The sequence below is a fragment of the Ambystoma mexicanum genome, chromosome 4p (assembly GCF_040938575.1).
Source record: "Ambystoma mexicanum isolate Mex_15411 chromosome 4p, UKY_AmexF1_1, whole genome shotgun sequence".
Taxonomy (NCBI): Eukaryota; Metazoa; Chordata; class Amphibia; order Caudata; family Ambystomatidae; genus Ambystoma; species Ambystoma mexicanum.
In genome coordinates this window covers 137,239,850-137,264,677 of record NC_090927.1, presented here as the reverse complement: position 1 = coordinate 137,264,677, position 24,828 = coordinate 137,239,850, and the positions used below count along the sequence as shown (strand labels likewise).

Below are 24,828 nucleotides of genomic sequence, written 5' to 3'. Positions count from 1 at the left end.
GTCAAAACGGTCCGTAGTGGAAGGCAAGCAGTAGAGCTACGCCGCATAAGCGCAAACCGGACTGAAGATGCCACACAGAGCCGATGAGTCAGACAAGCCAAGTGGGGACCCCGGGGCATTTCGGCAACTGTGCCGAACACCATTCGAACTTTACAATGCTGCAGAAGCAGTGAGATGATTGCAAATCAAAAAAGCAGAATACAAACAAAACTCCTATGATTGTATGAGTGCATGCAAGGTCGATATGGGGAAAACAAAGTGAACAAAGACAAACCGAACCAAAGAAAATATATACAATTGTGAATGTAAAGAGACTGTTACAAGTTTATGGAAATGAGAAGTCCCGGCAATGAAGTATACCAGGCAAGTAGAAGTGTATACGTCGTCCTGGCAGGGGAGTATTACAGGGAAGTCCCAAAAAAAAAGGACAGTTTTGATTTAACAGAGAAGGAACTTTTTAAAACAAGGAAAACTACAAGGCTAAACCGCTTTGCACCCAACAGGATTGTGGGTCAAAAAAAGAGAACTGTTAGAACAAGAGACATTGTCATCCTATTGAAGAATCCAGGTGAAGTGAGCCACCCTTTGGAACCAAGGTTCTGTTATCTTGGAGAACGTATGTTGGAGCCGTTATATTTTCATTTAGGACCACTTTTTGCAAATACCAGATTAAAGACATTTCCCTTCTCACCTTATTATTTAGTTTGTAGTGAGGGTTAGGATAGAACGTTTTGGACACAAGGACAGCTTTTGATTTCTGCAATCCTGACAAATCCTTAGTTTGTGGTTTTAAGTAGGGAACTGCCTCTTACAGCAAGGTGAGAGATACATTTTCCCAACCTGTTTATGTTACTAAAAGTCTTCAACCAAAAACATGACAACTGTGTGTTCAGTTTCATTTCCGACTCCTCTCATTAGGGGCATAGCACTTACTAGATTCTATCCTCATGAAGCAAGCCAACAATTGTCCGGATCCGTTTCCCCTGCCCATATCTGCTAGCTATCACTGGTCTGTCCATACAATTTAATTCCCTTAGTGCAGCCTTACAAAACCCATCTAATTCGGTTTTAATAGTTTCCTGACATTTGGCCATAGGTTTACGCATATAGTGCTGTTGGAGGGACTGCAATCTAGTCACCAACACTGTTAGATCATTTCTAATGGTTTTGAATAGCCTAAATTCAGTGGCCATGGCCATCCCCTCACAAACCTTAAATGCTTGCCATAACGTTGCTATTGAGGAGACCATACCTACATTATTCTCAAAGTAAGAGGGCACATGTTCCTGTGAGAAAGCCGAATCCTGCAACACGGCAGGCTTAAACCACCGAAGGGTCCTCGGTCTGCTTACCACCGCCCAACCTATTACTATTGGTGAATGGTGAAAAAATGTTCTAGGCATCATATAGCACTCTGTGACAGTGCTAAGAAGTCTACCAATTACTAACACCATATCTATCCGGGAGTGCAGATCATGGACCGTGGAATAATAAGTGTAGTCCCCGTCTTCCCCATATATTAGTCACCACACATCCAAGGAGTGCATGTTCCCAACAATCGTGTGTGCAGCCCTAATAAGATTCCTTTGTGGTGTTCCTGTTCGGTTTTTAATTGTCCTAAATGGTTTTTATGTCCTATATTATTTCTGCCGCCGGGTATGCAGCACACAAAGATTGTATCATAAAATTCCAGGTCATATATATTAGGCCTATATACATTGACCAACAGTATTTCCTTTTTATTCAACAATCCATGTAACAAGGCCATATTGCCCTTCCATGTCAACCCTGGAGTTTATACATGTAAACTGTAGGCAGCAATGTATCAGTGTCAGCACCCGCTGGGCATGCGTCGAGTAAGTAGTGTAATATCTCTGTTTGCCCCATCCCTGCACAAAGCATGCTGTTCCTTTACATGGGTCTGCTGAAGGAGCAGTATTTTAACCCCCAGTCTATTTGCATAAGCTAACTCCTACTCCTGAGTTGTGTGAAGGGAGGCATGCATTCGTAATTCTCTAAACCAAGCTAAAACCCACAGGCATTGCGGGCAGGAACAACTTCTTTAAACAAAACCAGGCCTGTTTTATAGGTATTTGCATAGGCTGCAATCTTCCACGCCTTAATCGGATTGCATAGCCCACTGACACTCCAGTTAAGGAGCTAAATACCCCAGTTACTTTCACGTGACTGTACCATAGGGCACGAGTGTGCAATGCATGTGTAATAAATCTGTGTTTTGTGGTAGGTTTACATTGTTCCTCTCTCCATGAGGTGCATTGTATTCATCGCGCCCCATCTAACCCCGCAACTCTCTCCCGACCCTCACTGCCCAGCCAACTTCAGCAGTTTACACCCCCACAATTAAAACTTTAGCAGTTGCAACGGGGCTGACCATTAACGTGCTAGACCGCACCTAAATCACCAGTTAGCAAAGGTATGACAACCAAGCTTGTACAAAATTACTTTATCAGCATGCATTAAAATAGGAAAAGCGCTTTACACAAAGGTCCCACATCAGTCACTCCCAGGAAGAGGCACTCTGGGCCGGATGTCTCGCAACAGGTATCTTGGCGTCAATAAATTCAACTGCCTCCACTGTACAAAAATAGGTCTTATTGTCATACTGCAATCTCATTTTTGCTGGGAATATCATGGGGTACTTACTGTACATTCCTTTTGCGCAGGAACCCCTTTACACCCAGAATCTAGCACCGCTCTTGCTGAACCACAACAGAAAAGTCTGGGTACAGACAAATAATATGCAATTCCAGCCTTAGTTCTTTCTCCCTGGAGCATTTCAATATCAAAGCTCTGTCCCTGTAATTCAAGAGTCGTGCCATGATCCGTTGTGGATACTCTCCAGGCTTGTTTCAGCAGCTCTTCCACCGCTTGCTCCATATTGCCTTTCAGCGCCTCCTCAGGGAACCCAATAAAGCAAATGTTGAGTCCTGTAGGATCTGGACTCCAAATCCTCAGGTAAGTGCATAAATATACAATTATTTGTACACACTAAGCAGGTAAAAAGGCCAGGCAAATAATTTCACACAAAACCCTCATACAACAGACTTATATAAATTCACTCTTGGGATAGATAGAAGTTGATACAATGATCAGTCAACACAGTAGCTCAGATGCATAAGGCTAGAAAGAACCTTTAGAATCAATAGCTTCCCTACTGCTTATAAAATGCAGCCTTCAGATGTTTGGGGCCTTGTGCCCAAAAGTCACCAGTTCCAAAGCATATACTCCTTCAAGTAGGTTTATATAGAGATGTTCAGTGCCAGTGGTTAATAATCAAGATTTACAAAGTAAGATCAAAGTTCAATTAAAGTTCAGGTAAGTACTTCACACACTAGGATAGTCCTAGGGAAGGATCCTTAGCCCAGGTTCCAGCACCTAAGGTCAGTTAAGAGGGAGTTGGGACCAGGACGTTATGGCCATGTAACTCCATGTCGATGCTAATCCATCACGCTGTGCACACGAGGGATCAAATCCCATCCTCGTCGCCAGTATTATTCCGTAAACCTGATGAAAGCTGCTCACAACATATGTAATAACTTGAGTCCGCAGGCATGTTACTTTATTACATGTAGTTCCAGGGTTCCAGTTAATCTTAAGACAGACTGGGGGAGATATTCACTGGTACATCCTCAGGCACTTACAGCTCAGGTCTGACAGACATTCCTGGAACCATACACACATCACATTCAACCAACATCCTCTTAGCTGTCATGCATTCATTTAGGACAACAATGGAGTCGATGCTGGTCAGCAGCAGTGGTAGTCTTCAGGTGGTCAGGGAGCTGCTCTTCATAGAAGTCTTTGGGAGTTCATTGTTGGAACAAACAGTCGCAGGAGTCCTCCTTTTACCCAAGATTTGGGTTAGGAGCAAGCCAAAACCCAACAATGGTAAGGATCAGTACCACTCAAACAGCCAGTGGCTGCCCAATCATTAATAGCCACTGGTCAGCACATCTGCAAAGCAACAGACTTTCCTTTAATGTAAAAAGCACTTCAAATGACCTTGAGGCGTAAGGGCACGGACAGAACATAAAACAAAGTTAAACACACTAAATCAGGCCCATCAAAGTGAACACAGCCACATAACGGGTCCAACAGTGATGGTAAGCAAGAACAAATACTGCATTCAGCGAGGCCAAGAAGCATTACCTAAATAGCAGTCTCTTCAGCTTTTTTGTGAACATTGCTGTGGATCTTATTTCCTTTGGTCAGGAGGGATGTCATTCCAGGCCCTCGGTGCAGCCAAAGAAAAAAGTGCTTTTCTTTACCAGAGTTAGTTTGCAAGAGGGTATATTAAACTTATTTGTATTGTTTGAGCTAAGAGACCTTATACTAGCTTCATTCACCAAAACGTCACTCAAATATAAAACGACTAGGCCTGACCAGATAATTTAGCATTTATATAGCGCCACAAACTCTCAGGCATCCGAGTGCTGCGTCTTATTACCCACGGTGTGTGGTGCTCATTTATCAACTTTGGAAGGATGAAAGGCCGAGTTTGGTCCTGCCGGGATTTGAACCTGCATCGACAGGCTCTGCCCGGATGTCAAAGCGACTGCTCTACTCGCTGTGCTATCTGACGGCTGATATTTATGCGTGATCAAAAGGAGGCAGAATTTGATTCTCTCCTCAATTGGAAGCCAGCGCAAGTTGCATCTAGCATCCGACACACAATCTCTCCTATTGAGACCTGTGATAACTCGCTGCACTATTTTGCAGGGTTTCCAATCTTGCACAATCTGACTTGGTTATACCCACTAGCACACTGCTACAGTATTCCATTTTGACCCTATGATAGCTCTTGCTACAGTCTCACAATTGGCTCTAGAGATGTACGGGCAAAGCAGCGCTAACAGCTTAATAAAATATGCAGTGGAAGAGACCAGACTGCTCACGTGGGCCTGCATATTCATGTTCTGGTCCAATTTTCTTTAGTCTCAATATTGCATCCGGCCATTTGAAAACAGGTTTGATCTATTCCCAACTTCAGTATTTTTGACTTTGTGCCCATCGCCATCAGTTCAGTCTTTTCTTTTTTAAGTGCCAGACCATTTCTTGCCATCCAAGTCCAGATGAGTCTGTATATTTCATTAATGGTTGTTCATCATCCTGATAATTGTGTCACAGTGGGACACACTGCGCATCATCAGCATAATTAGTAAAATCTACATTTTCTTCCAACGGACTGAAGAATGGCACAGTAAAAATGTAGGGGGAGTGTGATAAACAGGCCCCTGTGGCACACCATAAGTCAGGCGAGCCGGTTGCGCTTCCGCATCCTTACTATAGTCTGCACTATTGATTGCTAAAAAATGAGTTAATCCAGAGGGCAGAACTATCTGAAAAGCCTGCTACTTCTTTTAATCTGGTGACCAACAGCGTTATGGTCCACCAGATCAAAAGCCACAGATAGATCCAGCAGCATGAGCATTGCAGTTTGCCCGTTGTCCATAATATGTAGCAGCCTAAATTTCAGGTTGAGCAAAACCGTTTCTGTGCCATGCCCCTGCCTGAAACCTGACCATAATGTTCTCTGAAGGAGGCCTTAACAAACTTACAAAGAATGCCTATCAGCAACAGAGTGCATGATGTTACTACCATTGCAGGGCAGATGTCCCCTTAAGTAGTTGGTTTAAGACTTAATAATCAAGGCGAGTTCTGATTCTGATAGAAGTTTAAAGTTGAACTGATTTTCTAGCATCTTGGGCATACATGCCGTCAGATCTAGGCTGCCTACTGACAGTCCACTAATAATCTTAGTCAGCTCAATATGGTGTTATCATCCAATTAAGCTTTCCAAGCATTGCTTCCTGAATGGGCGTACACCAGGTATTGTCTTTAATAATGTTTGATTTATTCGAGCATGGATGTTCTAACCCTTTCATTTCAAAATCTTGAAGAGTTCTTTAGACTCAAATTGAGCTTTATCGAACCTAGCATCAAAGTTTGTTTTGTTAGCTGCTACAATGGCTTCCTTAAACCTTTTGGCTGCCATCTCATATGACTCCTTATGGTCATCCTGGGAGGATCTCCATACATAGAAACACTTAATTGTGAATGGTTTAGGTTTTTGTAAGTGTGGCGTGAACCCTTTCTCTCCACCGCCTGCTTATTTCTGAGTGGAAATATAGTATTGGTTGCCTCATGCACTGTTTGCTGATCGGCACACACAATATGATCAGACAGTACCAGATCATTAACCTCTACAAAAGGCAGTAACCATGGTTCCAGTGCCTCTAGGGTGAGTTTCCTCAGATTCCTGGAGATTATTTTAACTTTTTTCAGCTCCCTCATCTTCAAAATCTTTTCAAACTATTGTGAAATGCAAGTTAAAAAAAAGAAAATGGTCTGACCAAGGGCAAGGAGAAACCATCACATAAGTCGTTTCAATATTATGTGTGGCCACCCAATCTAGGATATTCACTTTAATGTGCGTGGGTATCTTGAGGAGGTGCTCAAAACCCAACGAGTCTTCAAGGAACGTGACATGACAGTCGTTCTTATAACCCAGTCAAATTAAAATCTCCAAAGACCATTGCCATAGTATTAGTTTTAAGGGTGTGAAGCAATAAGTTACATAATTGTGTGGGAAACTCTGGCATAGAGATGGGCGGGAGGGGGTCTATAGACCAGAGCCAAAAATTATAGGTGGTTTCTGCATCAGTCCTAATTTATATCTGTATCAATTTGCTACCCTCAATACCAGGTATCTCAGCCTCCAAGACGTCAAGAGTGGTTTTGAAAATAAAAGCAACCCCCAACCCTTTTCCTTCTAGTCTATCCTGGCACATCAATTAACCAGGGGGGAATAACAACACCATGTCTCAGTCAGTGCGCAGATATCCATGTCATGTTTGGCAATATAACTGGCTACATCTAAAGCATGCTTTAAAAGCGATCTGGTGTTAAGTAAAAGTACTTTCTTCAAGACGGGCGTTGTACTTCGTAACTTTGGTACTTTAACGCTATGCAATTTAGGAGCATCACAATTTTGGGCAGTATGCACCATCATATTTTTCTGTGCAGTGGTCATAATATTGATAGTCTGCTCACCTTCATTCACATCAGTCTCCAAGGGACTGGTAGTAGCTGTGTCTGCAACTACCGATATTAAAGATTCGGTTTTAACCATCTCTCCCACAACTGGAGCTGCCATACATCCATTTACCGAGGCTAACGTATCTTGGAGCCTCACTACGTTAGCTTGCGCCAATGTGGTAGACACATCATCAAGATACCGCTGCACTATGGCGGCTCTTCGTGTACCAAACGACATAAGCACCACCATGCATTTCCTGTGGTGAGATTTTAACCCTTGCAGCATTAATCAGAGCCAGAGCATGCATGATTAAGAAGAAATTACCGGGAAAGGGTCAGTGGGCAACAGGCACTACCGAGCGCCACAGATCGGCTTGACGGTGTGTGTCGTGCCAGCGCTGTCGCACCTGGTGGGCAAAACTATATCTACACAAACTACTGCTCACTTGGGAGTTGTAGTTCAACTAATGAAACATATGTAGCGTTCTATGCAGCTTTCGAGTGAATTGGGCACAATGGAAAATTCTAATCTGGACGGGTTGAAGTTTACAATTTAGGAATACAGGCACAATGCTAAAAACAATTTGGTATCTAAATGACTATCTGAAGCCTATATTGAACTCAGCACCAGAGATGTGGACTGGGACTAGAATGTTGCAGTCCATTCCTCTGGCACATATTCACACACACAAGGCCCCTTAGCCCACAAGAGCCACAGCTTTTCCAGGGAAAGGGATTTTTATATAAGTAATTTCCCGACCTCAGAAGGCAAGAAGGCCAAAGAACAATATGGCCAAAGTACAAGCGAAAAACATTGTGGCACGGCAATCTTAGGGTGCTAGCCACCTTTAGTAGCAAAAACACAAACTGTAAAATGATCACAGCTGCCACCAGCTTGTTTTAGGCACATTGTAAAAGTAACTAAAAAGCCATTATACAAAAGATGGAAGGATACAAAGAATCCTAACTGCACTTCACTTTAAGGTGATATTTGCAATTGATAAAAAACAATTCATAAAGAGTCTTGGGGACTAGTCGGAGTCCCCATAAGTATGAGCAAAACAGGGAAGGGAAGTAAAGCTGAAGACTTTACTTGTCTCTCAAAAAAGTCAGGACAGGTTCAAAAACAAGCAAAAAGGGTGCGTCTAAAATCTATGGAGAGAAAGTTGTAAAAAGAAAATCTTTCACAACAGTCTTTTCATCAGATTAGCCAGTAGAAAGAGTGGATGTACAGCTGTTACATTTGTAACCCTATTCTGCACAATACAATAACCGGTGCAATGTTCCCCATGCAAGTTTTCCAATATATTCCACCATTAGATTTCATATTAACGGAAGGTCTTAAGCAGAGGCGGTAGAGCCCACAAGCACCGTAAATAAGCCTGAAAATCTGTAGTGATGGTAGTTTCAGAGACAGACAAATGCCCAAAGGTAGCAGCTCTGAGGGGACCACTCATAAAAGAGGAAATCGAGCACCAATGTGAAAGTATAGGTTTCCAGTTGCTTCTCACCAGAGATGTAGAAAAATGCACGAGACAGATGAAAACCTCTCCAAACCCCATGCCTACCTCTGCTGAGCTTCCCAAGTGATTTTGGAATTAAGTTGCAGAATACATTTTCCTTCTGGTTTAATCACAGGTCAGGGGTTGATTTTTAAAGTAAATATTGTACATTCAATTGCTGGTCATTCCACTAGGCCATTGCATTGCAACACTGGGGAACAAAGGCACCTTACCAGGAAAGAGGAGTTTGCAGCAGTGACAGTGCCATGGGGTTTCACAAACGCAGGTTTCAGTTTTCCCATAGCCTCCATTGAAGAAGGGCGGATGCCATTATCTTTCAGAACAATTTCTCTCCCTGAAAAAAAAGGGAAAGTAAGGAATTAAAAACTAAAATATACACAATTTCTACATAAAATGATAAATCAAATACAGAGTATGGATGAGGAACAAAGAAAACATATATTCCCTTAAAATTAGAAAGTAAACTAATGCAGGATATGTGCTAGGTGGCATTGTCGTTTTCCTACTGGCAAAGAGACACAAAACAAGCACTTTACCTTGCTAGCTTGCCTTAACATTACTCTGCTACCGTAAAGTAGTAAAACTCAACACTTTACATACACAATTGAAATCAGATCTCTGTTCTGGTCACTAGTGCTAGGCCAGGCCCTGTAGTCAGGGGACCTATGGTATATCTTTAAAAGACTCTGATACTCCTAGTGATTCCCTCAAGCTCACCAGGCACTCAAAGTGGTAGTTGTGAGAGCGGAGCAGGCCCAGCTCAAAGGAGGGGAGTGGGTGCTTCACAGGTACAACTGTAAACACGTTTCATTAACGCCAAGAAAGAGAAGGTCCACACACTTTTGTATAACAATAGAATCTTTATATTATAGAATCTTTATATCCAGCGCCCAGATGCCCTCGGGTTTGGTATGCTTTACAAATGACAAAAATAAATATTTAAAAGGCAAAGAGAAATATACTAAGTAAAACTTTATAAAACTTTATAAAAACGAAAGATGCCACAATGCATCAAGTAACGGTTTTAGACAACAGTTATTTTAGAGTAAATAAAGAGTCCTTCTTTCCTGAAAAAGAAACAGCAGTAACATAGTTTCCTTACTAAGCTGGCAAGTTCAGGAGATGCCAAGTAGGAGCAATAGTGTTACCATGAAATCCAAAAACTGCAAAAGTAGTCTATCCAGGAATAAATTGGTTGTAAACAGTGCTCCAGATAAGGTTTTGAAGTGGGAGTATTTTATAGCCTCTTTTTTAAAGTTGGGAGTAAATAGAATTTTTTAGGGAGCACAAATGCAAGTCCAATTCCCAAAGAGTATTTTATAAGCGAGTAAAAACATGTTTTAACTGAAAAACAATGTTTTTGTTAAATTTTCTTTCGTTGCACCTAGTTATTCATGCACATTAAAAGACACATTTACTTCTTACAATCAGGTACTTAAAATAGTTTCTTCCTGTGGTAGGTATTACGTGTAATACTGGTCCAAACCCATCCATGGAGCTGTGAGGATGAAAGCAGGGGTGCAAGATTCTACATGTCATTTTCCTATTTTTTTGTTGCGAGTATTTTTACTTCCCGTTTTTATTTTTGGGGAGCATTTGCCATTTTCTAGGGAGTAAAAGTGCCCGATAAACCCATTATCGTTAGGGCTGGTTGCAACTAGACAATTTCTTTGGCACTCATGCTTTTTGGACTGACCAAAATGTATCCATAATTTCCATTTAAATCAAGAACAATGGAGACATTATAACAATGATGCAGAAGTAAAGACACTAACACGCTTTTGCGTCTGTTACATGTTCAAGCATTTATTCATTTTAAAGAAATCCAAGAAAATCATAAACATATCAGACTTACAAATATGTAAAATACGATACATTTCACAAAGAAAAACAACCCTAAAATGAAAAAGAACAAATCATATTGAACAGTTTACTTGGACCCAAGACAGTGGATTTGACAAATACTCTGTCCCCAGTAGAGCCTCACTAACTAGTAGGAGAATGTTGAAATTACCACAACCAGTTGGACCAAGTTGAACGATCAGGGGTCTACGTATATTGCAGTGCAATCAAAACACAGGTAATATCTTGCATATGTACCCACTGCTAATTTCAAAGACTATACGTTTCGGCAGACTTCACACTTAACTCTGCCTTCTTCAGGACCAAACAATGTACCAGTGAGATTTAAAAAAAACATGTATGTATGTATGTTCCACCACAAGTTCACTAAAGTTCAAATTTGCTAGCAAACGCAGTCACTATTACCACTAATGTCTGTGCAACTTAAACCCAGCACTACTACATAGCACCCCATGTAAATCAAAGAAAAGTGTACCAACCAGATACTCAAGCTCAAAAAAGAAAATACACTAAAAACCTTGATAGAATGCTACCCTGGGCCCAACACTCGCCCTCAACTTTCTTCAATATTTTCATTACACAGGGAGAGCATCCGACCAGTAATGTAGCTCATTGATATTGTTACAGAGTGAAAAAGTCACCATCCAACCTAATTGACAAAGAAATTGTGCTTAGAGTAGAGTTCCCATATGGATACATATCCCATAAGTTCAGATAACTACCAAATAGTGTCTTTGTGGGATTTGTCCAGCGTGCACTAGTCATTCAAAACCAATCTGCCAACCTAACAGAATTCGACAAGTGGTCAGCTGCATAATTATAATTGGTTATTTAGAAGGCGCTTAATACCGAAGAGGTTTATACGCACGTACCCAGAATGCGAACCTGTGTTGCTCTGCATCGTCTTGATTCCAAGACAAGCATGTTGCCACTGAGCTATACTACCCGTGCCATCTACAAAGATAGAAGCACAGCCCCCAAATGTGTTCACAGAAGTCATTTTAAATGTGTATATGTTTACAGATGTTCCACTGCACAAAAGTCCCTCAATCAATAAAAAAAAGAACTCGCCTACAGCCCATACTGCTATGAGAAGCCACACATTTTGAGTCCCCAGCCAATTACAGGGACGGTGCTACTCATACACGCCACTTCAATAGATTCAGTATGTAAGCAGGTGCACCGATAAACTGAGAAACAGCCGCACAATGTAGTATCTAACAAAGGACCAAAGGGACGTCCGTGTTATAAGTACGCCAGAGTTTAGCGATCCCACCAACCAACAAAAAACAAAAAAAACCCAAAACCCCCCCCCCCCCAAAAAAAAACTTCAACAGTGAACACTTTCTAACATCGACAACCACTTAAACAGCGGCAGCATGCAAGGAAGTGCAAGCTTAGTAAAACCCCGACGCGGACCATGTAAACAATCATATGATCAACAGACGTGATAGAAAATGTACGTCCACAGAGAAGTCTGTTGTGTGACAAAGTAGTGTGCCACGTTGAAATAGTGCTCATGACCCATCAACACTATTCTGTTGGCACATTCAAGGCACAAATGACAAAGAGTAAGACTGACCATCAACACGAGGCGCAAATCAATCAACAGAACAAGAATTTAACATGCGTCAGTTGAGTTTTAAAAAAATGTATGCAAATTGGTCACATGTGTATAATTTACTGCATCTAATCATATAGTTAGTCTCTGCATTAGTGGTGCACTTTACCAAATAGGAGGTAATGCTTCATTGCAGCCTGATGGTGAGAATCCAGTCGGTGAATTCACTGTGGTTGCTTTATCAGAAGCATACGCTGAGGGTTGGGGACATGTCTCAGTGTCAATTATCCACCAAAACAGATAGTCTGCCATATGTTAAAATCATTGAAGTGGGACACCAAGGGGCCAAAATGTTCCTACACTTAATTTTAGATCAGTGTTCAGTAATTCGTTGCGTCGCTCTAGACATTTGGCCCGCATATCGAAGTCCACATGAGCACTGGATGCAATATACCAACATGTGTTAATTTACAGTTTGACAAGAATTTGAGAACCCACTGTCTCATTTTTAATGATTTACATTTTTTGGTAAACTTGCAAACCTTGCAGGTGCCACAAGGGAAGTTGCCGTGCCAAGGTCCCAAGTCCCAATTAGAACTAGTGGTTAGGTCTTGTGTAGATCTGGAATGAACCAGTTTATCCTTCAGATTTTCTGCATGGTTAAAGGCAAAAAGCAGTGCTGTTATACTATGTAAACAAGACCCCAAGAGTGGCAAATATTTCCTAATTCTTTTTAAATGAAAGGAGTTTGTGTCATACGTCATAAAGGTTAGCTTGTCATCAATAGACATTCGAGATTTAGGTTCAAGTAGGGTTTCCCTCAGAGTAAACCAAACCCTTTTCATCGAATACGAGATACATTTTTTATGGTAACCTAGTGTTTTCAGGCAAAGGCTCATATTGTTAGCAGGTTTATAAAAGAGGTACAATTCCATTGTAGACGTAACAGTGCGAACATAGGCAGTGTTTGATGAGAACGTTTGAGTGACAGTGGCCTAATGAGCGGTGTCTAGAGCTCTGTTGGGCGCCTCTAAAGAGTGCCTGAGGATCAGGAGAGTAATGCGGTCAGGAAAGATTTTCTTTTTGCCACTTTCCCTCCATAGATTTCTATGGGACATCCATTGTTTTTGCTGATTTTAAACTCTGTCCTGACATATTGGGGTTAGTGAAATCATCTTCTTTAATTCCCTTCCATGTTTTGCTCATTCTTGGGGCGGGAACTGGATTAGTCCCCAAGACCATCAGTACTGAGAGACTAAGTATTTTTACAATTTCACAGCTCACCTTACAATTAAGTGGAGTTAGGATACATTGTCAATTTAACCAAAAAAGCCATTATATAAAAAAGGTTATAAGGATACAATGTGCCCAAGACAAGCTGGTGGCAGCTATGTGATTTTTACTAGTGATTTTTCTCGTGCACTTTTGCATTTACTGCAAATGGCTACTGAAAGTTGCCAGCACCCTAAAAATGGCTGTGCCACAAGATTTGAGCTTGTTCTTTGGCCATATGGTTTGTCAGCCTTCCAGCCTTCTCAGGTCAGGAAATGCCTTATGTGGCTTACATGGCAAAGGGGCTTTGTGTGTGAGCCACAGAACGGGGCTGGACTGGTCCCAGTCCAGATCCTCAGGCGCCCAATAGTCTGTTGCTGGACGGATACGATTACCAGTGGCCGTCTAGGATTGGACAACCCTTGGCTGTTTGAATGTTGCAGATCTTTACCATTGGTAGTGTGACAAATCAAGAAATTCAGTCACCTCTCGTCTGGGGGTGCCTTTAAGGCATAGGAGGTGAGGCCGCCACACAATACCCTCCCTAGGGGTACAGACAAGCAGGTCCTCACCGGGAGATACCCCCTAACCCCCGTAAGGATAAGGACTCCAATGACGAACTCCCTTCCCAACCTATTCAGCAACTCTATAACAATGTCAATCCTTTTGTGAGTAAACAGGAAGAATCCATGTATTTATTAGGTTATTGACCTACCTGGTGCTGAGACGAAGAAAACCCACAGAGGTATAATGACTACAACTCAAAAACAGAAGGACTACAGTGCTGCACTTGGACAGCCTCAGAGCAGCATCATAAAAGTGGGAGGAGAGAGAGCGGCCGAGAGAAAACAGACAGTGGCAAACCAGCTGGTTCGCAGAAACTGAGAACCCGGAGAGCAAGCTGCTTGCCACGCCGGAGAGCAGCTGGGAAAAGTGCCCGAGTTGCACTGTTGGAGGGACAGACTAACCTGAGTCTGCCAACCAGGTAGTGCCAGCAGGGACACTCGGGGAAGGCTGGCGGAGAGAAGCCATAACGCTGAAGTGCCAGAGTGGCACTGCTTTAAAGGCCAACCCATTAGCGTCTGTCAACACAAGGGAAGTCCCAGGAGAGAACAGCAAGAAAGAATTTGTGGACAAAAAGGGGAGAGATAGAAGCACCTTTCAGCACAGATAACGCAGGAGAAGGACGCCGAAGCATAAAGAAAAGAGAAGTGAATGCCAGAGTCGTACTGACAAGACATGGAGAACTGCAGAAAGAGAACGCCGACGAGGTGAAAGCCCTATTCCACAGAAGGTATAGGGCAGAGCAGGAGACCTGGGGAGTGCGTGCTTGTAACATTGCATAATCGTATGTGGCAGAATCAGAAACACAAATATAAAGATTGCAGAAATCATCTTAGTCCCAGTGGGAGGAGTGAATATAATGAATGCAATAACATTTAACTAAGATAAAAATTCACCAACCCATCATACTCGTCCCAGTGAGAAAAGCAGTAATCAAGAGAATCATGCGGTGGGCCTCATACTCTTCCCAGTGAGGGGACCAATAATCAAGAGTGAGAATCACCATTGTATTCATCATATTCATCCCAGTGAGAAGGCTAACAACCAAGAGTGAGACAACCAATACATAAGAAAGTGAGAACCAATACTGGGTTTACCATTGTTAACTTAGTGGAAAACTGAGTGACCAAGAGTGAGTGTCAACCAGAGAAAGACTCATCTATATCAAAGACAGACCAATAGAGTCTAAGACAAAGACGAGGAACTTTGATCATAGGGATCTTTCAACAACAGGGGAAGAGGAAACCAGAAGGCTGGGAAAGTCTAGAATATGTAGGTAGAGACAACTTGTCTTGTGCATACACCTTTATATTTGACTAAATGAATAATATCAGTCTTATTTGCTTTCACGCCTCAGCAAATTTTATAATTTCATACTCTGTTGCATGTTGTGTTGAATTTATCTTCATTCAACTAACATTTTTTTGAATTGTCTTTATTCAACTGAAGTTATTACACACTTTATTGGTGATTGAATTCACTGCATGCAATACACATTTATCATTAAGTATTTGTTGAACTATACATCGAGTTCCTTTTTTGCAATCCTGAGTATCTGGTTTACTGTACTTGGCTATGACAGAACCAAAAAGGGTCAATGTTAGTATTCTTCAATTATGTGTATATTGGTTCACTAAGTTGGAGCTATACATAATACTTACTTGCAATTTAGGTACGTTTGCCTTTATGAGGTGTTCATGGTATCGGGAGCCATTGGCCACTGTAAAAGTCTGTTTGCTCCCCCCTTAAGGTGATTTGGATCAAATCCTTATGTCGATTGCTCCCTGGGGGTACAGACAACCCTACACATTAGGGACCATACTTGCACTAGGTGCGTTGCATTCAAATAGAGCAATGCTTAGTTATGAATCTCATTACTGGTTGTTAAATAATGCCTAGAGTCCCACTATTCGTTTGGAGGCTAGTTTTGTACTGATTCTATGTATTGTGTCAATATACACACACAATTGAAGAATACCAACATTGACCCTTTTTGGCTCCATCATTCCTTACCCTTTAGGAATCCACAAAACAGGACAAACGACAATACCAAACATTTTGAATACTAACAACGGTAAGTAAAACTTTATAAAAACGAAAGATGCCACAATGCATCAAGTAACAGTTTTAGACAACAGGGGTGTAGAGAGAGAGGGGGTGGGCTGGAAGGGGGGTAGAGAGAGAGGGGGGTGGGCGGGAGGGGGGTAGAGAGAGAGGGGGGTGGGCGGGAGGGGGGTAGAGAGAGGGGGGTAGAGAGGGGGGTGGGCGGGAGGGGGTAGAGGGGGCTAGGCGGGAGGGGGTAGAGAGGGGGGGGTGGGCGGGAGGGGGGCGGAGAGAGGGGGTGGCCGGGAGGGGGGGCGGAGAGGGGGGTGGGCGGAAGGGGGGTGGGTGGGAGGGATAGAGGGAGGGGGTGGGCGGGAGGGGGGTGGAGAGAGGGGGTGGAGAGAGGAGGTGGGCGGGAGGGGGTGGAGAGGGGGTGGAGAGAGGGGGTGGGCGGGAGGGGGTGGAGAGGGGGTGGGCGGGAGGGGGTAGAGAGAGGGGTGGGCGGGAGGGGGGTAGAGAGAGGGGGTGGGCGGGAGGGGGTAGAGAGAGGGGGTGGGCGGGAGGGGGTAGAGAGAGGGGGTGGGCGGGAGGGGGTAGGGGAGAGGGGGGTGGGCGGGAGGGGGTAGGGAGAGGGGGGTGGGCGGGAGGGGGTAGGGAGAGGGGGGTGGGCGGGAGGGGGTAGAGGGGGTGGGCGGGAGGGGGTAGAGAGAGAGGGGGGTGGGCGGGAGAGGGGGTAGAGAGAGAGGGGGGTGGGCAGGAGGGGGTGAGAAGAGAGAGGGGGTGGGCGGGAGGGGGGTAGAGAGAGAGGGGGGTGGGCGGGAGGGGGGTAGAGAGAGAGGGGGGTGGGCGGGAGGGGGGTAGAGAGAGAGGGGGGTGGGCGGGAGGGGGGTAGAGAGAGAGGGGGTGGGCGGGAGGGGGGTAGAGAGAGAGGGGGTGGGCGGGAGGGGGGTAGAGAGAGGGGGGGTGGGCGGGAGGGGGGTAGAGAGAGAGGGGGGTGGGCGGGAGGGGGGTAGAGAGAGAGGGGGGTGGGCGGGAGGGGGGTAGAGAGAGAGGGGGGTGGGCGGGAGGGGGGTAGAGAGAGAGGGGGGTGGGCGGGAGGGGGGTAGAGAGAGAGGGGGTGGGCGGGGAGGGGGGTAGAGAGAGAGGGGGGTGGGCGGGAGGGGGGTAGAGAGAGCGGGAGAGTGGTAGAGAGAGGGGGTGGGAGGGGGTAGAGAGGGAGGGGGTGGGAGGGGGTAGAGAGAGAGGGGGTGGGAGGGGGTAGAGAGAGGGGGCGGGAGGGGGGTAGAGAGAGAGGGGGCGGGAGGGGGGTAGAGAGAGGGGTGGGCGGGAGGGGGTAGAGAGAGAGGGGTGGGCGGGAGGGGGTAGAGAGAGGGGTGGGCGGAGGGGGGTAGAGAGAGAGGGGTGGGCGGGAGGGGGGTAGGGAGAGAGAGGGGTGGGCGGGAGGGGGGTAGAGAGAGAGGGGTGGGCGGGAGGGGGGTAGAGAGAGAGGGGTGGGCGGGAGGGGGGTAGAGAGAGAGGGGTGGGCGGGAGGGGGGTAGAGAGAGAGGGGTGGGCGGAGGGGGGTAGAGAGAGAGGGTGGGCGGGAGGGGGGTAGAGAGAGAGGGGTGGGCGGGAGGGGGCTAGAGAGAGAGGGGTGGGGCGGGAGGGGGGTAGAGAGAGAGGGGTGGGCGGGAGGGGGGTAAGAGAGAGGGGTGGGCGGGAGGGGGTAGAGAGAGAGGGGTGGGCGGGAGGGGGGTAGAGAGAGAGGGGTGGGCGGGAGGGGGTAGAGAGAGAGGGGTGGCGGGAGGGGGTAGAGAGAGAGAGGGGTGGGCGGGAGGGGGTAGAGAGAGAGAGGGGTGGGCGGGAGGGGGGTAGAGAGAGAGAGGGGTGGGCGGGGGGGGTAGAGAGAGAGAGGGGTGGGCGGGAGGGGGGTAGAGAGAGAGGGGTGGGCGGGAGGGGGTAGAGAGAGAGGGGTGGGCAGGAGGGGGTAGAGAGAGAGGGGTGGGCGGGAGGGGGGTAGAGAGAGAGGGGTGGGCGGGAGGGGGGTAGAGAGAGAGGGGGTGGGCGGGGAAGGGGGGTAGAGAGAGAGGGGTGGGCGGGAGGGGGGTAAGAGAGAGGGGGTGGGCGGGAGGGGGGTAGAGAGAGAGAGGGGGTGGGCGGGAGGGGGGTAGAGAGAGAGGGGGTGGACGGGAGGGGGGTAGAGAGAGAGGGGTGGGCGGGAGGGGTAGAGAGAGAGGGGGTGGGCGGGAGGGGGGTAGAGAGAGAGGGGGTGTGGGCGGGAGGGGGTAGAGAGAGAGGGGGTGGGCGGGAGGGGGTAGAGAGAGAGGGGGGTGGGCGGGAGGGGGTAGAGAGAGAGGGGGTGGGCGGGAGGGGGTAGAGAGAGAGGGGTGGGGCGGGAGGGGGGTAGAGAGAGAGGGGGTGGGCGGGAGGGGGGTAGGAGAGAGAGGGGGTGGGCGGGAGGGGGGTAGAGAGAGAGGGGGTGGGCGGGAGGGGGGTAGAGAGAGAGGGGGTGGGCGGGAGGGGGGTAGAGAGAGAGGGGGTGGGCGGGAGGGGGGTAGAGAGAGAGGGGGTGGGCGGGAGGGGGGTAGAGAGAGAGGGGTGGGCGGGAGGGGGGTAGAGAGAGAGGGGGTGGGCGGTTGGGGGGTAGAGAGAGAGGGGGTGGGCGGTTGGGGGTAGAGAGAGAGGGGGTGGGGCGGGGGGGGTAGAGAGAGGGGGTGGGCGGGAGGGGGGTAGAGAGAGAGGGGGTGGGCGGGAGGGGTAGAGAGAGGGGGGTGGGCGGAGGGGGTAGAGAGAGGGGATGGGCGGGAGGGGGTAGAGAGAGAGGGGTAGAGAGAGGGGGGTGGGCGGGAGGGGGTAGAGAGAGAGGGGGTGGGGGGAGGGGGTAGAGAGAGAGGGGGTGGGCGGGAGGGTAGAGAGAGAGGGGGTGGGCGGGAGGGGGTAGAGAGAGAGGGGGTGGGCGGGAGGGGGTAGAGAGAGAGGGGGTGGGCGGGAGGGGTAGAGAGAGAGGGGGTGGGCGGAGGGGTAGAGAGGAGAGGGGGTGGGCGGGGGTAGAGAGAGAGAGGGGGTGGGCGGGAGGGGGTAGAGAGAGAGAGGGGGTGGGCGGGAGGGGGTAGAGAGAGAGAGGGGGTGGGCGGGAGGGGGTAGAGAGAGGGGGTGGGCGGGAGGGGGTAGAGAGAGGGGGTGGGCGGGAGGGGTTAGAGAGAGGGGGTGGGCGGGAGGGGTAGAGCGAGGGGGTGGGCGGGAGGGGGTAGAGAGAGGGGGGTAGAGAGAGGGGGGGTGGGCGGGAGGGGGTAGAGAGAGGGGGGGTGGGCGGGAGGGGGTAGAGAGAGGGGGGGTGGGCGGGAGGGGTCGAGAGAGGGGGGATGGGCGGGAGGGGGTCGAGAGAGGGGGATGGGCGGGAGGGGGTCGAGAGAGGGGGGTGGGCGGGAGGGGGTCGAGAGAGGGGGGTGGGCGGGAGGGGGTCGAGAGAGGGGGGTGGGCGGGAGGGGGTCGAGAGAGGGGGGTGGGCGGGAGGGGGTCGAGAGAGGGGGGTGGGCGGGAGGGGGTCGAGAGAGGGGGGTGGGCGGGAGGGGGTCGAGGAGAGGGGGGTGGGCGGGAGGGGGTCGAGAGGGGGGTGGGGCGGGAGGGGGTCGAGAGAGGGGGGGTGGGCGGGAGGGGGTCGAGAGAGGGGGGTGGGCGGGAGGGGGTCGAGAGAGGGGGGGTGGGCGGGAGGGGGTCGAGAGAGGGGGGTGGGCGGGGAGGGGGTCGAGAGAGGGGGGTGGGCGGGAGGGGGTCGAGAGAGGGGGGGTGGGCGGGAGGGGGTCGAGAGAGGGGGGTGGGCGGGAGGGGGTCGAGAGAGGGGGGTGGGCGATAGGGGGTAGAGAGAGGGGGTGGGCGATAGGGGGTAGAGAGAGGGGGTGGGCGGGAGGGGGGAGAGAGGGGGGGGGGCGGGGAGGGGGGTAGAGAGAGGGGGGGTGGGCGGGAGGGGGTAGAGAGAGGGGGGGTGGGCGGGAGGGGGTAGAGAGAGGGGGGTGGGCCGAAGGGGGGTAGTGAGAGGGGTTGCGGGCGGGGGGGTAGAGAGAGGGGGGCGGGAGGGGGGTAGAGAGGGGGGAGGGCGGGAGGGGGGGTAGAGAGGGGGGTGATGGGAGGGGGTAGAGAGGGGGGTGGGTGGGAGGGGGGTAGAGAGGGGGTGGGTGGGAGGGGGGTAGAGAGGGGGGTAGAGAGGGAGGGGGGTGGGCAGGAGGGGGGTAGAGAGAGGGGGGTGGAGGGAGGGGGGTGGGCGGGACGGGGTGGAGAGAGGGGGGTGGGCGGGAGGGGGGTGGAGAGAGGGGGTGGGCGGGGAGGGGGGGGAGAGGGGGTGGGCGGGAGGGGGGTGGAGAGAGGGGGTGGGCGGGAGGGGGTGGAGAGAGGGGGTGGGCGGGAGGGGGGAGATGAGAGAGGGGGTGGGCGGGAGGGGATAGAGAGAGGGGGTGGGCGGGGAGGGGGATAGAGAGAGGGGGTGGGCGGGAGGGGTAGAGAGAGGGGGTGGGCGGGGAGGGGTAGAGAGAGGGGGTGGGCGGGAGGGGGTAGAGAGAGGGGGTGGGCGGGAGGGGTAGAGAGGGGGTGGGCGGGAGGGGGATAGAGAGAGGGGGTGGGCGGGAGGGGGATAGAGAGAGGGGGTGGGCGGGGAGGGGGTAGAGAGAGGGGGTGGGCGGGGAGGGGGTAGAGAGAGGGGGTGGGCGGGAGGGGGTAGAGAGAGGGGGTGGGCGGGAGGGGTAGAGAGAGGGGGTGGGCGGGAGGGGGTAGAGAGAGGGGGTGGCGGGAGGGGGTAGAGAGAGAGGGGGTGGGCGGGGAGGGGGTAGAGAGAGGGGGTGGGCGGGAGGGGGTAGAGAGAGGGGGTGGGCGGGAGGGGGTAGAGAGAGGGGGTGGGCGGGAGGGGGTAGAGAGAGGGGGTGGGCGGGGAGGGGTTAGAGAGAGGGGGGGCGGAAGGGGGTAGAGAGAGGGGGTGGGCGGAAGGGGGTAGAGAGAGGGGGTAGGTAGAGGAGGGTGGGCGGGAGGGGGTAGATAGAGGGGGGTGGGCGGGAGGGGGTAGATAAGGGGGTGGGCGGGAGGGGGTAGAGGTGGGCGGGAGGGGGGTGGGAGAGGGGGTGGGCAGGAGGGGGTGGAGAGAGGGGGTGGGCGGGAGAGAGGGGGTGGGCGGGAGAGAGGGGGTGGGCGGGAGGGGGGGTGGAGAGAGGGGGTGGGCGGGGGGGGTGGAGAGAGGGGTGGGCGGGGAGGGGGTAGTGAGAGGGGGTGGGTGGGAGGGGGGTAGTGAGAGGGGGTAGTGAGAGGGGGTGGGCGGGAGGGGGTAGAGAGAGGGGGGTGGGCGGAAGGGGGTAGAGAGAGCGGGGTGGGCGGAAGGGGGTAGAGAGAGCGGGGTGGGCGGAAGGGGTAGAGAGAGCGGGGTGGGCGGAAGGGGGTAGAGAGAGGGGGTGGGCGGGGGAGGGGTAGAGGGGGGTGGGCGGGAGGGGGAGGGTGGGGCGGGAGGGGGGTAGAGAGGGGGGTGGGCGGGAGGGGGGAAGAGGGGGGGGTGATGGGAGGGGGTAGAGAGGGGGGGTGGTTGGGAGGGGGGTGGGCGGGAGGGGGTAGAGGGAGGGGGGTGGGCGGGACGGGGTGGAGAGAGGGGGTGGGCGGGAGGGGGTGGAGAGAGGGGGTGGGCGGGAGGGGGTAGTGAGAGGGGTGGGCGGGAGGGGGTAGTGAGAGGGGGTGGGCGGGAGGGGGTAGAGAGAGGGGGGTGGGCGGGAGGGGGGTGGAGAGAGGGGGTGGGCGGAAGGGGGTAGTGAGAGGGGGTGGGCGGGAGGGGGTAGAGAGAGGGTGGGCGGGAGGGGGTAGGAGAGCGGGGTGGGCGGAAGGGGTAGAGAGAGCGGGGTGGGCGGAAGGGGGTAGAGAGAGCGGGGTGGGCGGAAGGGGGTAGAGAGAGCGGGTGGCGGAAGGGGGTAGAGAGAGGGGGTGGGCGAGAGGGGGTGGGCGGGAGGGGGTAGAGAGAGGGGGTGGGCGGGAGGGGGTAGAGAGAGGAGGGTGGGCGGGAGGGGGTAGAGAGAGGAGGGTGGGGCGGGAGGGGGTAGAGAGAGGAGGGTGGGGCGGGAGGGGGGTAGAGAGAGGAGGGTGGGCGGGAGGGGGTAGAGAGAGGGGGTGGGCGGGAGGGGGTAGAGAGAGGGGGTGGGCGGGAGGGGGTAGAGAGAGGGGGTGGGCGGGGAGGGGGTAGAGAGGGGGGTGGGGCGGGAGGGGGGGTAGAGAGAGGGGGGTGGGCGGGAGGGGGGTAGAGAGAGGGGGTGGGCGGGAGGGGGTAGAGAGAGGGGGGTGGGCGGGAGGGGGTAGAGAGAGGGGGTGGGCGGGAGGGGGTAGAGAGAGGGGGGTGGGCGGGAGGGGGTAGAGAGAGGGGGTGGGCGGGAGGGGGGTAGAGAGAGGGGGTGGGCGGGAGGGGGTAGAGAGAGGGGGTGGGCGGGAGGGGGTAGAGAGAGGGGGGTGGGCGGGAGGGGGGTAGAGAGAGGGGGTGGGCGGGAGGGGGGTAGAGAGAGGGGGAGGGCGGGAGGGGGTAGAGAGAGGGGGTGGGCGGGAGGGGGTAGAGAGAGGGGGTGGGCGGGAGGGGGTAGAGAGGGGTGGGCGGGAGGGGGTAGAGAGAGGGGGTGGGCGGGAGGGGGTAGAGAGAGGGGGGGGTGGCGGGAGGGGGGTAGAGAGAGGGGGGTGGGCGGGAGGGGGGTAGAGAGAGGGGGTGGGCGGGAGGGGGGTAGGAGAGGGGGTGGGCGGAGGGGGGTAGAGAGAGGGGGTGGGCGGGGGGGGGAGAGGGGGTGGGCGGGAGGGGGTAGAGAGAGGGGGTGGGCGGGAGGGGGTAGAGAGAGGGGGTGGGCGGGAGGGGGGTAGGGAGAGGGGGGTAGAGAGAGGGGGGTGGGCGGGAGGGGGGTAGAGAGAGGGGGTGGGCGGGAGGGGGGTAGAGAGAGGGGTGGGCGGGAGGGGGGTAGAGAGGAGGGGGTGGGCGGGAGGGGGGTAGAGAGAGGGGGGGGCGGGAGGGGGGGGGGGAGGGAGGAGGGGGGTGGGCGGGAGGGGGTGGGGCGGGAGGGGGGTAGAGAGAGGGGGTGGGGCGTGTAGAGAGAGGGCGTAGAGAGAGGGGGGTGGGCGGGAGGGGAGGGGTAGAGAGAGGGGGTGGGCGGGAGGGGAGGGGTAGAGAGAGGGGGTGGGGGGAGGGGAGGGGTAGAGAGAGGGGGTGGGCGGGAGGGGAGGGGTAGAGAGAGGGGGTGGGCGGGAGGGGAGGGGTAGAGAGGGGGTGGGCGGGAGGGGAGGGGGTAGAGAGAGAAGGGGGTGGGCGGGGAGGGGTAGAGAGGGGGTGGGTGGGAGGGGAGGGGTAGAGAGGGGGTGGGTGGGAGGGAGGCGTAGAGAGAGGGGGTGGGCGGAGGGGAGGCGTAGAGAGAGAGGGGGTGGGCGGGAGGGGAGGCGTAGAGAGAGAGGGGGTGGGCGGGAGGGGAGGCGTAGAAGAGAGGGGGTGGGCGGGAGGGGGAGGCGTAGAGAGAGGGGGTGGGCGGGAGGGGAGACGTAGAGAGAGAGGGGGTGGGCGGGAGGGGAGACGTAGAGAGAGAGGGGGTGGGCGGGAGGGGAGGCGTAGAGCGAGGGGGGTGGGCGGGAGGGGAGGCGTAGAGCGAGGGGTGGGCGGGAGGGGAGGCGTAGAGAGAGAGGGGGTGGGCCGGGAGGGGAGGCGTAGAGAGAGAGAGGGGGTGGGCGGAGGGGGAGGCGTGAGAGAGAGGGGGGTGGGCGGGAGGGGAGGCGTAGAGAGAGGGGGTGGGCGGGGAGGGGAGGCGTAGAGAGAGAGGGGGTGGGCGGGGAGGGGAGGCGTAGAGAGAGAGGGGGTGGGCGGGAGGGGAGGCGTAGAGAGAGAGGGGGTGGGCGGGAGGGGAGGCGTAGAGAGAGAGGGGGTGGGCGGGAGGGGAGGGGTAGGGAGGCTGGGGCTAGGGAGGGTGAGTACAGAAGAGGCCTTTGGAAAAGGGTTTTAGTGATCTACAGTTTCATATCCTGGCATTGCCCGTTGCTATGCCAGCCAGATATTCTCAGTTCAGAACCAGCATTCCCTCTTTTGTGAAAATCGTTTTGGCAATTTTGTGGCACAAGTGCCATAAAAATGGCCCTAAACCAAATATCAGGACAGGTGAAAAACAGCAAAAATAATTGAGTTCCATAGGAAGCTATGGAGGAAAGTTTGTAAAAAGAAAATTGTTTAACATTTGAGTAGTAAGCAACTCAGTAGTTCCTAAACCTTAGCCCATCAGCGCCCAATCTAACATTTCCAATACCCATCAGTTACTACATATCGGAGCCCAACAGGGCTTTCTCTATATTTCCAATACTCCTATACTCCGCATCTGCAATCTGAGCAAACCGCTAATTGTGCACTCCACATTCGTAGTAACAAATGCTAGGAGAGTATGAAAATATGGGGTGATCACTTCGACCAATAAACAATGCAGATGATCAGTAGGACATAAAATACATTCACTATTGCATCTTAAATGTACAAATCCTTTCCCCATTTAAGTATTGACAGATCCATCACTTAAAACTTATATCTGTACCTCCAAGCAGCAAACTGAGCATCCAATTACAATGAGGATTAAAAGAGCCCTACCTGGCACTTTGTATGGTATCACATCAGCGAGCAGTCCTTCATCCTGAGCCTTCTTAGCCAAAGTGTGAGAGCGTATGGCGTATTCATCCTGCTCAACACGAGACACCCCAAAAGCAGCAGCAAGGCGGTCTGCGGAGTGTCCCATGCTCTCATTAGTCGAGAATTCAGCCACAGCCGGAAGCTGAGGAGAAAGAAAATGTATATTTTGCATTTTTTATGCCTAGTTGGGATTCTTTGTTACACTGATGAAAAACACAAATTACTACAGCAGTTAGACTGTTAGCTGTGGGAATGGCTTTTAGCCCAGGACAGTTGATACGTGATTTCTTGTATGCTATTTTAGCTTTGTAATTGAT

The 24,828-nt window shown here is 51.9% G+C and overlaps 1 protein-coding gene across 2 annotated transcripts in view; it reads right to left on the bottom strand.

Moving 5' to 3' along the window:
• HADHB (hydroxyacyl-CoA dehydrogenase trifunctional multienzyme complex subunit beta) overlaps positions 1-24,828 on the bottom strand; it is a 679,110-nt gene that overhangs the window by 222,356 nt on the left and 431,926 nt on the right. For both annotated transcript variants that reach the window (XM_069605580.1, XM_069605579.1), the window contains exon 10: positions 8,795-8,916. In XM_069605580.1, the coding sequence (XP_069461681.1) occupies positions 8,795-8,916 (122 nt within the window). The remainder of the gene's footprint in view (positions 1-8,794; positions 8,917-24,828) is intronic.